This window comes from Erpetoichthys calabaricus, chromosome 17, assembly GCF_900747795.2.
Source record: "Erpetoichthys calabaricus chromosome 17, fErpCal1.3, whole genome shotgun sequence".
NCBI classification, from domain to species: Eukaryota; Metazoa; Chordata; class Cladistia; order Polypteriformes; family Polypteridae; genus Erpetoichthys; species Erpetoichthys calabaricus.
In genome coordinates, this window is record NC_041410.2 from 33,275,286 (window position 1) to 33,290,772 (window position 15,487).

General features: G+C 39.4%; 1 protein-coding gene across 2 annotated transcripts in view; it reads right to left on the reverse strand.

Annotated features, from left to right (window-relative positions):
• Positions 1-14,646, reverse strand: part of LOC114667311 (guanylate-binding protein 1-like) — a 31,054-nt gene extending 16,408 nt beyond the window's left edge. Inside the window, exons 1-3 of one of the 2 annotated variants that reach the window (XM_028822570.2) lie at positions 14,396-14,646; positions 2,724-2,913; positions 1,726-1,853 (exon numbers count right to left, since the gene is read on the reverse strand). In XM_028822570.2, the coding sequence (XP_028678403.2) occupies positions 1,726-1,853; positions 2,724-2,913 (318 nt within the window). In that variant the 5' untranslated portion in view covers positions 14,396-14,646. Of the gene's footprint in view, positions 1-1,725; positions 1,854-2,723; positions 2,914-11,994; positions 12,020-14,395 lie in introns of those variants that run through there. The other variant, XM_051920595.1, reaches the window with a different exon arrangement.
• Positions 14,647-15,487: the final 841 nt, after the last annotated feature.

Below are 15,487 nucleotides of genomic sequence, written 5' to 3' on the forward strand. Positions count from 1 at the left end.
CCACTGCACAGCCATTTCCTCACCTTATAATTTCAAGCCAGGAGCAATGGTAAGGTTCATGAGGTTCCTCTGATCATTTTCAGATAACTCCTTTCTCTATTTGTCAATCTGCTCATGCACTTTTTCATTCTGGGTCGATGCACTTGATATGTGACTTTTCCTTTTTGGAGCAAGCATTGTTGCTTGTGCTTCTTTTTGCTTCTCCGCTCTCTTGTAGCACTGTTTTTTGTTTGCTAAATTTTTGTTCTTTAGAAGCTAATAATAATACCACATTTTATTTATATAGTGCCTTTCCCATGCTGTTTAGAAGCTAATTTATTTAGGCATATACTCTCACATCTGTCCAAAAAGGAATGCATTTAGCCACAGATCCTTATTGTCTCACACAAAAGGCCTTTATAATTTGGCTTCTTTTTCAGGCTATTGGTATTTTTCTGTATTTTTATGTGGTAGCTAATCATGAAAATACAAAGGGATCATCTGAACCAAAAAATCTAGACACTTGCCTACTGTTAAGAGTGAAACTGAAATGCAACCAAAATTATGAGATAAACAGAAGTAAAGCCATTTTAGAAGCAAATGCTGGTAACCAGAAGACTACTACTGAGATCATCAAACCCAAAGGTTAACTTAAAAACCGTAATCCAAAAAAGTAAGGCGAAAGTCAATGACCAAGAAGTCTTTGGAAAAACAAATGTGTAAAGTTTTTAATCTTAATCCATCCAACTTGGATAATTGCGGTTCTCTCACGCCACTTTTTATACCATTGAACCAATGAAGTGATTCACACTAATTCCAGGACCGCTCTCCAAGGCAAACACAGGTGCGAAATGGCTGCTACAACAAAAAATGGTGAAGACCGGGAATAAACAAAAAATAAGGATGATCTGATTAGAAATAATATAAATATGCAAACAAGTAAAATATAAAGCACAAGGAAAATAAAAATGTGTCAATGAAGGAATCATGACACATAGACAGAAAATAAAACATATATGTGAGGACTAGAAGCCAAAGCAACATACTTCACAAGTCAGTAGGCCAGAAGAATCTAACTCTGAAAAGCCTGGTAATCCTAAAAAATCAAATGGCAAAAACCTAATGAGCACACAAGTACTTAAGAAAGAAACCAACAAAGCAAAAGACAACTCAAACTGACACGGTCCACAACAAATAGACATCGTGGGGAAAAAAAAACATGGTCTGGCCACATATTTCACCGCAAAAATCTCCAGTGACTAGCCACAAAAACAAAAAGCAGTTACCTTGAGCAGCACCAATAAAGGCTACAGTATGTTCAAAAGGTAAGTAAGCAGCATTTGTTCCTGTAACTCGATTTTAGTTTATTCAAAAATATACCTCATCACTTGACAATACTGGGCTCAAATCCAGGGCTGCAAGCTCCCTGTGTAGTGTGTGCAGATATTCTGTGTCTGTGTGAGGATTCTTCAGGTTCTCCAGATTTCTTCTTGTATCAAAAAGCATAGTGTTAGTGTTTAATTGGCCTCATATGAATGGGTGAGGGTGATTAGGTCCCACAAAGATATGTTTCTACCCCATATCTGAAGATGCTGGGACTAATTTTAGTATTCAGTGACTTTGAAACGGATCGATCAGATCTGAATATGAATGGGTGGTTATTCAGTGTTTCAGGCTATTCTATTCTAAGCAGGAGGAACTGTAAACCATGTGTCAAGCCACAATAAACAGAATACAGTGCAATACCTTCTCAACATCCCCAAGTCCCTCTGTATCCAGTAGCACTAGTGTGTGGTTAGGCTTATTGGGATGAGGGACACACCACATCCAGATTCCTTTAGTTTCAGACTGTATGCTGGAGCCCAGTGGAAATCCTGACAAGACAGAGATATGGACACACCTTAAGAAACTTATTAAAGTAGCACACTATGTCAAATGTGCAACCAGACATGAAGGCGGTTGTATGCAAGTTGGTTAAATACATACTGTTCAAACACATTCTAAGAGAGATTGGTAACGACATGATGGTGATTAATGCACACTCCTAATTGTCATTCAACATTACATTTGATCATCTTCTGTATGAACTTACTTTAGATGAAGGATATCAGTAATGATAACAACCTTATATTCTTTTAATATTTTTGATGTGGCCTACCATATATTGATGGTTGCCTCCAAACAGAAGTCAAGTTCTTTGTCCTGAATATTTTGCTAAAAACAGATGAAGTGTGTTCATGTTAGTGTATTGGGTTCTCACGTCCTGCACATAGCACGCAAAAATGGGAAAAATATACAGTATGACTAACACAATGCCGAATGGACACAGAAGGATTGCACTGTGCTAGAAGTCTTTTACAGTATTAGTGTGATGATGAGGACTTTAGTATACATTTGCTATTTGTGTTATATTCCACAGACTCAGGCATTAAAACAAATTAAACCTACACTGAAGCTGAATTGTGAATTTTTACTGAATATCTCATCTTCAAATGACAGTGATATACAACGATTACATATTCTTTGGCTTCCCAGCTAAAAATCTTTTGTTTATTAAATCACACTTTTTCACTTTATACACAGTTATAATTTTTCTCTTTTTTTGGCTCACATCAGTATCTAATACAAATCTATCTTAGTGTGGTGTTTGCTCTTCCCCTTTAAATCCATAAATGAATTAACACAGTTATCAGTATGTGAAGTGCTTATGAGGACACTTCAGGAAGGTCCTCAGTGCACATTACCTGTGTGTTTTCCAGCCAGCTTATTCATTAGGAAGGATTTCCCAGTGCGGTACAGTCCCACTATGGCCACCACAACCACCGGCTGCTGGATTGCTTGGAGTATCTCAAGAGCACCTTGATTGACATGCAGCTCATTACTTTCAGTGTTTTCAATAAGGCAAACAGGAGCTTTCATTGGGACAAACGCCATCTGCAACAAATCAACAAATAAATTTGGAATGGTTTAATAAAAAAAAATGAACCTTTCTAGTTACAATCGGTCAATTCAATGAATTAAAAATGAGCAAAGCATGCACTTCATACACAGCACCGTTCTGATTCACACAGGGAGCAGTAATGGTGTAAAAATATTTGCTTGCACGAGTGAGCTTTGTGCTTATGACATATTATGCACTTGTGTATAAATGGAATTTGTCTACAAAAAGACAACTCAAAATAGAGCTGTAGTATTGTAAGATTGGATACAGTAAAGCAGGGGTCCCCAACCACCGGTCCACGACCCACTACCGGGCCGCAGCCATCTGACAGCCGGGCCGTGAGAGAACTGCCGGCAACGGCGACTCACTCAGACTTTTCAGAACTCTTGGCGGGCGGGGCTTTGCAGCAGCGCAGAGAGAGGAGAGAGACCGAGGTGAGAGAGTATTACAACAAAGTATTGTTACGGTCCCGACAGTTTCCCCATATGACACGAGTCTATAGAAATCGCGTTACTACGAAGTACATTCAGCAGATGCTTTCATTACAACAAAGTGACCTTGAAATGCCTGAATGAATCATCCACAGAGCAGTTAGATCTGTGGTCGCAGCTCAGATGTGCACGTTTACACAACGATCCCCAAACAGAAACATTGTAAAAAAAAAATTCTTTCTTCGAACTTTCCTCGTACTGTTTTTTTTTTTTTTTTTGCTGTTTTTGTTTTCTGTGGTTTTCAGGGATACCTTTTGCTTATTGCTTGTCAACATTTGAAAAACATCCATTGGAATTGAACTCATTGTCACCCTCCTATAGAAACGGCAGACACGAAAAAAACGATAGCAATGTTAATGTTTGTGATGTGCAATCTGTTGGAATGGCAAATGCAAAGCATATGTCTTTGTTATATGCAAAAAAAGAAGAAAAATCTCAGGTTGCAAACGTATGCAAACTGCTTAATGACTTAATAATAATAGAAATGTTATGTAAATTGTGTATAAAACTGACCCCCCCCCCCCCCCTCCGACCGGTCCGTGGAAAAATTTGCATCTAATAAAGTGGTCCTTGCTGTCAAAAAGGTTGGGGACCACTGCAGTAAAGGATTCTGCACTCACACTGATTATTGCATGCTGATTTAACTTTTATTGCCAGTGAAGGGTGGCATCAGCCAGACCCTCCTCTGATGAGAAGGTGCAATCTACACTCCAGTTTGGAGTATGTACAACTTAAATAAGTGCAAACATTTAATCTCCTTATATAATACGCTACTGTGGCTGTCCTTTGTCTCTCCAGGTTTTTAAATCACCTGTAGCTAGCAAACCGTTTGAACTATTGACCTGAAATTTGGTACACATATACTACGTGAAGTCTACTATCCACTTTTGGGGTGATGATTACCTCCAAGGTTATTCCTCTTTTTATTTTTATTTTATTGTAGGGCGGCCGTGTGGCACATGCATACGGGTGCTGTTCTCATTCCCTACCACCTTCGCTGTCACTTCCCCTACTTCTTCATATCTTATATCAATCTTGAGGCAGATTGAAGACTTAAGTGCCAGCTTAAGTGAAAAATTAAAGAAAACTTACTAAGTAATTGCAACACAAACACTGACTTAATCAGTTTTAACACGAAAAGATGCCGACCGAAGAAGAGAAGCAGTGGGTCACTAGGGTAGAGAAAAGAAGATTTGCTCAGGAAGCAGCAAGCGCATCAACCTCTGAGCAAACGAATGCTAAATGTACAGAGAAAAGATGAAAACTAGGACTGCTCAAGTCAAGTGTATTCACTGTTATCGTGCAGTGTGCCATTACTGGTTTAAGAATAATTTAAAGACATATTTAGTATGATGGTAAAAAAATCTGATATTAACAATATTCTGACTTTGTATACATGTTTGATTAAATATTCCTTGTGAATACTGAAATTTCATTTCTAAATATAAATGATCAACTTTAATATAAAGAAATGTATTTTGTTTCATAGTTAACAACACCCTTTTGATATTTGTGTTCTATAGTATGTCGTAGTTATAGGATTCTTAAGGTAAAGCATGAAATCAGCAATTACACAAGTTAGTTCAGGCATGTTATAAAAAGGACTGTAGCCCATTATATTCAAGCAGAGAGAGAGCAAATATCCGATTAGACAAATTGTATGTATCAAATTATACAAAGTGAAAATGTCAGGTTTCCGAAAGAATCATTATTGTGGTTAGTGAAAGTCATGATAAAAAACATTGTTAAATTTGTCATCAAAATTATCAATGAAAAAGTAAAAACAAAATGGAACTAAAATAAAGTAAAAACTAGAAACATTCCTTAATTTTGCTGTTATTGACTGCTTGGGCACGAGTCTTTTGCAAGGTCTCTCCTTTGACAAACTAAAGTTTACAAACTAGCTTAACTCAAGTGGCCATCTAATATATCATGGCCACCATGATGGGATGTGTCACAAGGCACAGAGCAACCATCCAGCATCTCATTTGCCTAACTGATAACAGGGCAGCATTCCACAGGAAAACAAACTGACAAAGTGTGATGATACTGCTTGATTAATTGTAAACATATTAAATGAAATGCAAAATTAATAACACACTGTTAAGGACAGGGCAGCATTGTAGTATAGTGGTAGCACTGCTGCCTTGCAGTAAGGATGCCAGGGTTTGCATCCTGGGTCCTCTCTGCATGCTCTCCCTGTGCCTACATGGGTTTCCTCCACATTCTCCTGTTCACTCCCACAGTCCAAAGACATGCAGGTTAGATGGATTAGCGATCCTAAATTGGCCACAGAGTGTGTGTTGTGTGTGTGTGTGTGTGTGCATGCACATGTGTGTCAACTCTGCAATAGACTGGCATCCTCTCCAGGCAGGGTTTGTTCTTGCCTTACGCCCTATCATAGTGAAATAACCTCCAGCAGATCCCGGCGACCCTGTTTAGGACTCGGCAAATTAGAAAATGACTGACTGACTGACTAACTGTTAAAGGCATGCAGGGTCCCAAGGAATATTAGGAGTTAAAAATGAGCAGAAGATTACAAAGAAGCATAAAATCATAATCAAATTTAGGTAAGCTCAAAATACCAGAAAATCAAAATGAGTCAAGGAGAAAATTGGAACCAAAGGGCAAAACTAAATTGTAGGTCAAATATGGAAAAAAGATCATAACTAGAACATCAAAAACTTTCACTAGTGCCTACATGGAAATAAAGACAACAATCAGTAATAAAAGTAAGCACTTTTAAATCCACTGAGAGATAACACAGAATGAGAATTTCGCCATATTTATAATGCCACAATTGTGACAATCATGTGATCCAATGCAAAAAAGTAACATTAAAACAAAACAAAAAATCAACGTGTATTTAAAATAAATCCATGATAGGGACATCTGACAGTGCTGTCAAGATGCGATTAATGAGGACATAGATGACAGGAAAGGCCGTGTGTTGGTTTAGACAATTAAAAAAAAAAACTGATAATAAGCCCCCTGACATCCTATTACTAGTACATAAATATGCAGTTGTTTTTGTAACACACAGGTATGTTTGCAGCCATTGGAACCGGGCGTGCTACTATTAGCGCAGACTGGGGAGAATGGCATACAGTCCGTGAAACACAGAAGTAAAAATGGACACTTCCGGACTGTGTACACCATATAGTAAGTAGCTCCACTTTCAATTTGATTTCCTCAAGAAGATTGAAGTATTTGGCCGCTATTGTATAATAAGTCATTTTTTTTTGTTTGTTTTTTTCATTTTTGAGCTTCCTAGACACCCCAAAGATAGAATATCTCACAAAATAATTTTTCCCATAAAAGCAGAAAATCCAGGGCCGAAAGGGTTAAAAAGGTGTGGTTAAATATTTTAAAAGATTTAAATAACACCTATGACAGTTATTTTCCACTGCTGTTAATGATAAAGGAAACCAGACCAGGGTTCTCATCCTTATCGCCTTATCTTTAACTTGGTTTTTATTTGCATTACTTTCTGGCTATGGATCCACAGGTTTCATTAGTCTATAACTGATGTTCTTTTTGCAGGCTTGTACCAATTTATGATTCCCTATATTATACTTTATTTTGTATTTTTCTATTTTGAAACATTTTTTTTTCAGAAAATTAAAAACAAATTTATAGTAGGATGTGCATATGATTAAGCCACCAAATTAAAATACATGTTCCTGTATTAGCAAAACAGATTTCTAATAAAAAATAGTTAAAAATTGCAGGAACAATCAACTGGAGCATAGAAGTTCCTCACCTTAACCCGAAGATTACCACCCTAAAGATCAGTAGAAAACAAGTGCTGCACTTGGGGGTCATTCAGCGGTGACTTTCACTTGTGTACTGAAGCTGTGATCTTAAAGGAAATCATGTGACTTCCCCGAGACAGACACCTTACTCTTGTCTTGAATGAACACACCATTGACCTCAGGCTTTCGTTTATGGCAGTATCACATGCCTAAGGTACAGTCTAATCTTCACAGGAAGGAAATGGATCTTGGATAAAAGTCAAAATACTCTGGAATAATATCTAAAGCTTTTTTTTTTTTTTAAATCTGCAAATCTGGTAAGGTTTGTAAGTCACTGCTAAAAAATTTCTCAATGAAAAATATTTTTTTTCTATAAAATTATATATTTAATTACTCAAAAATTCCAGTATGGTAGTAACACTAACTTATCATAGTTTTGGAGAGTGGCGAGGCATTGCTTGTTGATTAGTATTCACAGCGCATCATTTTTTCCACATTTTGTTCTGTTACAGCCTTATTCCAAAATGGATTAAATTCATTTTTTTTCCTCAGAATTCTACACACAACACCCCATAATGACAACGTGAAAAAAGTTTACTTGAGGTTTTTGCAAATTTATTAAAAATAAAAAAAAAAATCACATGTACATAAGTATTCACAGCCTTTGCTCAATACTTTGTTGATGCACCTTTGGCAGCAATTACAGCCTCAAATCTTTTTGAATATGATGCCACAAGCTTGGCACACCTATCCTTGGCCAGTTTCACCCATTCCTCTTTGCAGCACCTCTCAAGCTCCATCAGGTTGGATGGGAAGCGTCGGTGCACAGCCATTTTAAGATCTCTCCAGAGATGTTCAATCGGATTCAAGTCTGGGCTCTGGCTGAGCCACTCAAGGACATTCACAGAGTTGTCCTGAAGCCACTCCTTTGATATCTTGGCTGTGTGCTTAGGGTCGTTGTCCTACTGAAAGATGAACTGTCGCCCCAGTCTGAGGTCAAGAGCGCTCTGGAGCAGGTTTTCATCCAGGATGTTTCTGTACATTGCTGCAGTCATCTTTCCCTTTATCCTGACTAGTCTCCCAGTCTCTGCTGCTGAAAAACATCCCCACAGCATGATGCTGCCACCACCATGCTTCACTGTAGGGATGGTATTGGCCTGGTGATGATCGGTGCCTGGTTTCCTCCAAATGTGACGCCTGGCATTTACACCAAAGACTTCAACCTTTGTCTCATCAGACCAGAGAATTTTCTTTCTCATGGTATGAGAGTCCTTCAGGTGCCTTTTGGCAAACTCCAGGCGGGCTGCCATGTGCCTTTTACTAAGGAGTGGCTTCTGTCTGGCCAGCCACTCTACCATACAGGCCTGATTAGTGGATTGCTGAAGAGATGGTTGTCCTTCTGGAAGGTTCTCCTCTCTCCACAGAGGACCTCTGGAGCTCTGACAGAGTGACCATCGGGTTCTTGGTCACCTCCCTAACTAAAGCCCTTCTCCCCCGATTGCTCAGTTTAGATGGCCGGCCAGCTCTAGGAAGAGTCCTGGTGGTTTCAAACTTCTTCCACTTACGAATGATGGAGGTCACTGTGCTCATTGGGACCTTCAAAGCAGCAGAAATTTTTCTGTAACCTTCCCCAGATTTGTGTCTCGAGACAATCCTGTCTCAGAGTTCTACAGACAATTCCTTTGACTTCATGCTTGGTTTGTGCTCTGACATGAACTGTCAACTGTGGGACCTTATATAGACAGGTGTGTGCCTTTCCAAATCATGTCCAATCAACTGAATTTACCACAGGTGGACTCCAATTACGCTGCAGAAACATCTCAAGGATGATCAGGGGAAACAGGATGCACCTGAGCTCAATTTTGAGCTTCATGGCAAAGGCTGTGAATACTTATGTGCATGTGCTTTCTCAATTTTTTTATTTTTAATAAATTTGCAAAAATCTCAAGTAAACTTTTTTCATGTTGTCATTATGGGGTGTTGTGTGTAGAATTCTGAGGAAAAAAATTAATTTAATCCATTTTGGAATAAGGCTATAACATAACAAAATGTGGAAAAAATGATGCGCTGTGAATACTTTACGGATGCACTGTAGATAAATAGATTTGTCACTTTTACAAAGGAACAACGAAATTGAAGGTGAAGTCGATTCAGTGTGAAGCATAAGATTCAAAAAGACAAGAAGAGAGAAAATAACAAACCGAATAGTAATAAAAGTACTTTACAAAATATGCAAATTGCACTTGTTATATATACAAATGGCACTGGTTTAATGTACAAATTGCACTGGTTGACTTAAGGTCTATATTACACATTGGGGAGTTTGCATGTTCTCCCCGTGTCTGTGTGGGTTTCCTCCGGGCGCTCCGGTTTCCTCCCACAGTCCAAAGACATGCAGGTTAGGTGGATTGGCGATTCTAAATTGGCCCTAGTGTGTGCTTGGTGTGTGGGTGTGTTTGTGTGTGTCCTGCGGTGGGTTGGCACCCTGCCCAGGATTGTTTCCTGCCTTGTGCCCTGTGTTGGCTGGGATTGGCTCCAGCAGACCCCCGTGACCCTGTGTTCGGATTCAGCGGGTTGGAAAATGGATGGATTACACATTGGGAGAATGATATGGAGCAGTTTTATTCTGAGTTCAGGGCCATGATTGCTTTTGGATAAAAGCTGTTTTTAAGGTGGTTTTCATTGCTCTTTATCTCTTGCCTGATGGCAAAAGCTGGAAGAGGCAATGACCTGGATGTGATGAATCCTGTGAAATGTCTATTTGTGTTTGTGTGGACCTCAGGGTTTGTGGACACCATGGCTACTCCTGCCCTTTCCACTCCTCTCTAGTTTATTCCCATTCATTCTTTTTCCCCTCATGCATGCCCTAACACCTCTCCAAATCTAAAGCGCACATATACTGTAAGTCCTAATCAAGTGCAACTGATTAAAAAAATGCATGCATACATAAAGGAGATTATTAATTTTTGGTGAATACCAAGAGGAAGAAAATGTCTGTGCTGTGGAATAGTTTTTCATCACATCATAAAAATGTCAAAGGGAGTAAAGCGTAAAAAAAGTTACGTGAAAATCAAACTTTATATTGTAGTAGGGAAGCCACTGAACCTTAAACTACAAGGTCATCAATTTAATTCACTTCTGTGTCTAATTGTGTGACCCTAAGCCATTCACTTGACTTACCGATCATCCTCATGTCAAAAGTGTCTGTAAAATAGTGTAAATCAACATAGATCAAGGCATCAGGCGAATAAACAATTATAAAAAAACCATTCACGAGTGATGGCTTTGACCTATCAGAGCTTAAGGTAATAACTGATGCTTTTGCACTAGTAATTTCCCATTTTCCTGTGAGTGATGTTTGCCAGTGAGTGCCTGGTAGTTTAAATCGTACCACCTACTGGCTCTATGAGAGCTCACGGGGCAATGACTAAATTACCTGGAGGGACGAGATAAGAAAGAACAGCCTACCTGAACTGCATCCATCTATTCATCCATTTTCCAAACCCACTTTGCAAAGGCAGGAAGATGGAGAAGCTGGAGCCTATCCCAGCAAGGCAGGAACAAACCCTGGAAGATGCACCAGCCCATCACAGGGTAAACAGATACACAACACACATGCACAAAATGACTTGTTATTAAATTTCTTAACAAGCGATGGATTATCCATTAGAAATACCATGATTAAACATAGCATGGTTCCAGAGCATTATGGACCAAAGGTTAGTGTTACATTTCAAAGCTTTATTCTCTAATCCAGGGCTACAACCTTGAGGTATATATAGAGAGCAATCAGCTGATCATCACTTGCTGGTGAGTTGGCTCTGACAAACAGAGCACCTGTCAAACAGCTGTAGAGCATTCAAAGGAGTTGTGAGGCTCTGGTGGTGACTCTTTGTAAATCCTCCTGTTTCAGAAACATTCAAAATAGCTTCTTCTGCATATTGTATAACTCATATGAACTATGAATGAACCATGCTAAAGACCTCTGCAACAGAGGCAGACATATGGAGGTGTGAGTTAGTGGAAACTGGTGTCAAATCTAGGACATACTGGGGGGAAAACCAACAATAATGGAGGTTATAAAGTTAAACAAAGACAGATGACTGCCTTGCATCATTAGCAGGTGGGTCTACAGAAATGACTGGGAGATACCAGCAGGACATATGGGCAACAGCTGCAGCAGTAGCTGAAGCAAAGACCCAGGTTTCGGGCAAAGACAGCCTTAGAGGTGTGCAGGGCCTAGGGCTGACCAACCCCACGCAGAGCCGGTTAAGTCAAAAGCCGTTACCGTTATGTGTGGGCTGTATAAACTTGCACGTGAATTTAATAAAAATAATGTTAACATACACCAGATTTTCTCATTACAGTGGTCAGCTCAATTTTTGCAAGATAACTCGCTGACTTTACCAAAATATAACTGGAGAATATAACTTGACAAATCCGCTCGAACAGGACATGCGGACCTCAAAAGCGGGGCCCCCTTAGGATCGGAACCTGGAGCGTTTGCCCCACTTGCCACCCCCAAATGCCGCTCTTGGTTTTGGGAATGTTTGATGAGACCATGAAGAAAGACTTTCAGGCAGGATGTTCCCAAATCCCCTTCTGGCAAATGAGGGGGAAAGCTGATCTCACCTGGGGATATCATCAATATCTGGAATGAGAACTTTGAAGAAATACTGAACTTATTGGTCATTCCCCAGATCAACATATGCAAGTTGGAGGTGCTTTTAGTTTGTTTTAAGGTCACTTGCAAATCTAATCAACATGCAACACATCACTGCTGTCTGCAGCCATGATCACTGAATTAATAGTCAAAAATGTTTCTTACCTTCAAACCCCTAGATTCTTCCTTACCAAAAACTGAGTTGTTCGAACAGTAACCTGAAAAAAATGTATATACAGTATGTTACAAATATAAATAAATAAAAAATCAAAACTTAACATTTCTCACTTCTATGTCATGAATGCAGATTCAGGCCCAATACAAACAACACTTTCTCTGAGAAGCTTTATGTCTAATTGTCCATAGAAGACAGATTTTTAGAAATGGTCGCAGATTAAATACTGCCTTTTAATCAGAAGATAACCCAGTGCATCTCTCTTGCCTTGGAGCATCTGGGTAACTTGGCCTTTCTAAATTATCTGGTCACCTATTCAATTATTAGTAGCACAAGATGAATTGCCCATCCCTTATCATCTCTTTTGTTCCATTTTGTGGGGGATTCCTGAAATCAATGATGAATTGTGGTTGTTTCTCTGGACATGGAACTCATAGCAACTTTGGTCACTGGTTATGGCTCAAACAACTGCATAAAAATTCATACTTGAAACCATTTCATTTCAGAGGGCAACAGCATAATTAAGTTTGCGAATGACACCATCGTCACAGGCCTCATCTGTGGCGAGGATGATGAGACCACCTCTAAAGGGGAGAAAAAAAGAGCAGACCATATGGTGCCATGGCAACAATCTCTCCCTGATCATCAAAAAAACAAGAGGACACCACAATAACTTCAGGAAGAACAAAGGCAATCAAGTTCTACTTTTTATTTAATGGATCAACTGTAAAGAAAGGTTAACAGATTCAGGTTTCTGGGAGTCCAACAACTACCTCTTGTGGTCCATCAGCATCACCTACATACTCAAAAATGCTCAGCAAAGGCTGAGTAGGCTAAGAACTGTGAGGTAGGAACTAAAATACTGGTATACTTCTACTACTTCACCATTCAGCACATCTCTAAAGGATGCATCATGGTGTAGTTTTGCAAGATGAATCGTCAAGATTGCAAACTCCTCCAAAGGATTGCCCGTACTGCTTTCACAATCACTAGGGCTGACCTTCCACAGCTCCATACCATCTATTCTACCCAATCTCTGAGAAGGGTTAAATCCATCGTCATTGATGCTGCCTGTCCAGCATATACTTTTTCACTCCTGCTCAATGGTAAACTTTAATAGAGCCTTAAAGGGCACCCCATCCACTTTTTAAACAGTTTCTTCCCCAGGCTATAAGGTCATTAAACTCTTAGTAATCTAATCATGTTTGCTGCTTCATGTTTAATTCTGCTGTAAGCTGCTTCTGTATTGTCAACTGCACTTTTTCTTTTATTTTGCGCTACTGTTAAACTACCATTTATGTCTGTATAGCTCAGGAATTTCACTGTTATTGCAGTGTATGTGGAAAGAAAGTTTAATAAAGTTTAATAAAGTGTGCCTGCCCGCCCACTAAGGTCCTCTGACTCTGGCAATCTTGTTGTGCCCCTCACTAATCTACACTCCATGGGTGACAGGGCCTTCAGCTGTATAGCGCCCAGACTCTGGAATGACCTACCAAAATTAATCAGGTCAGCTGACTCCATGAATTCTTTTAAAAAACAACTCAAAACTCATCTGTTCAGGAAGGCTTTTAGCTCTACTTGACTTTATTACCTTTCTCTCAGTTTACTTCTCTGTCAAGATGCTAATGTAACCTGTGTGTGTGTGTGTGCTAGACCATCAATTATGTTGTCTGTTTTTTTTTTCAGAATTCACTGTCTTAATCTTCTTTATTTATTTATCTGGTTTGTACAATGCTATATACTGTATACGCTGCCGTTCTTTATTATATTTTGTAAGTGCCTTGAGCATGGGAAAGGCGCTATATAAATAAAATGCATTATTATTATTATTAATCTGTAGAGATAGGATTTTAGCACTACAGTGTCATCTTCTGGTTGCTAAAGGCAACGACGTCACTGATCGTTAATCTTAAAAAAATGCAAGTTAAATATTAGGGTTCATGCTTCTCGTTTCTAATCACTGTATGGGATGCATTGCTTCGGTGCATTTGATTAGAATAATGCAGAAGAAATTACGGAAGTTCAACGGAATGTTGATAAAATTCACAAAATGCGAATCTGTTTCTCTTTAAAAATAACACGGCGTACTTTCTGCTTCTTTACCCTGCAGATCCACCAGCTCGCTAACATCATCAGGATCTCTATGAAAATTTAGCAAGTCGAGTTTCCTTGGTAAACAGAAAGTAACAAAGACCTCGCCCTGTGACTCGCGGAACCCGAAAGTGAGATCCGAGAATCGCTTGACTGTATCCCGGCTTCATAAGGCGTAAGGCGGAGATCAAGCAGCACCACTAGCTGTTTGTGGCAGAAAATATACGCGGCGAATAACTTGACAGTTAAACCTTTCATACGCATAAACGCCCCACCGGAGACGATTCCGTACGTGCTTACCTTTAAGGCGTCCTCTGCTCAAATGGGAATTTACCACAAGTCGCTCATAGGCCTAAGCTTTTTATTATTGGCTGAAACTGAAAGTGAAATAAACACTTGGAATTTCCCACTTCAGAGTGGACGTTGCGCAAAGGTAGTTGTCTTTCAAGGATTGACTAATATTTTAAAGAGAGATGTCAGATGAATTAGTTTCTCGTCACTATCCGTTTAAAACTGCCTGCAAGAAATTTCAACACAGTGAAGCTGATTACTGAATCAACGGCTCTGTAAAAAGTCCTCATAAGTGCCATTGACAAAGATCACTGCGGTTATTCGGAGCAGTAGATTTTTTAAAGAGTACTTTTTTTTTTAATTTTACGTTAAGCTCTGACAAGCATCAGCACATATCACAAATAATCGATCCTGCCATTTTGAACTTGTTTTTTTCCCCATGCAGTGTTAAGTCTGGAGCAGAATGGGCTCATTATTATTAGATGGCGCCAACTCTGGTTTGCATTGTATGACAAAACCGACACCGACAGATCAGTCGACAAAGAGAAAACATTAAAAAGTTTCCAGGAAACGCTTTGGTAAATCTAACTGCGACAGAAGTGTACACGCTAGGAATGCATTACCCGCTGTGCCACCCTTCTACATAGTAATCTTTTCCTAGAACCAGGGGAGGTGGCGTTTGGGGGGCTGTACCAACATTATACAGTAGTTTGTTGTGGCAGATGCAAACAAAAAAAGCTGGAACTGTTTGCTATCGAATTTCACAGAGCTTCTGCTATACACTTCATTATCATACACAAACCAAAGAAATGCTTTATTACGTCAATAACGATACTAAATAAATTCATTTAGAAAAAATCAGCATCGGGGAAGTCAATCGAACCTGGGTTCACTGTCGCGTGTGTCCCACCACATCCTAGGTTGGTAGCTGGTGGACGCTCGGTGTGAATAAGAGTGCATGTGCACGTCGCCCTGGGCTGCGTGTTGTGTCCGAAGCCATCGGTACTAGGCACTGGCTACAGACAGTCCCGCAATGGACGCAAATCAAAGAAACTGGGATTAATAAAGTATCTATCTATCTATCTATCTATCTATCTATCT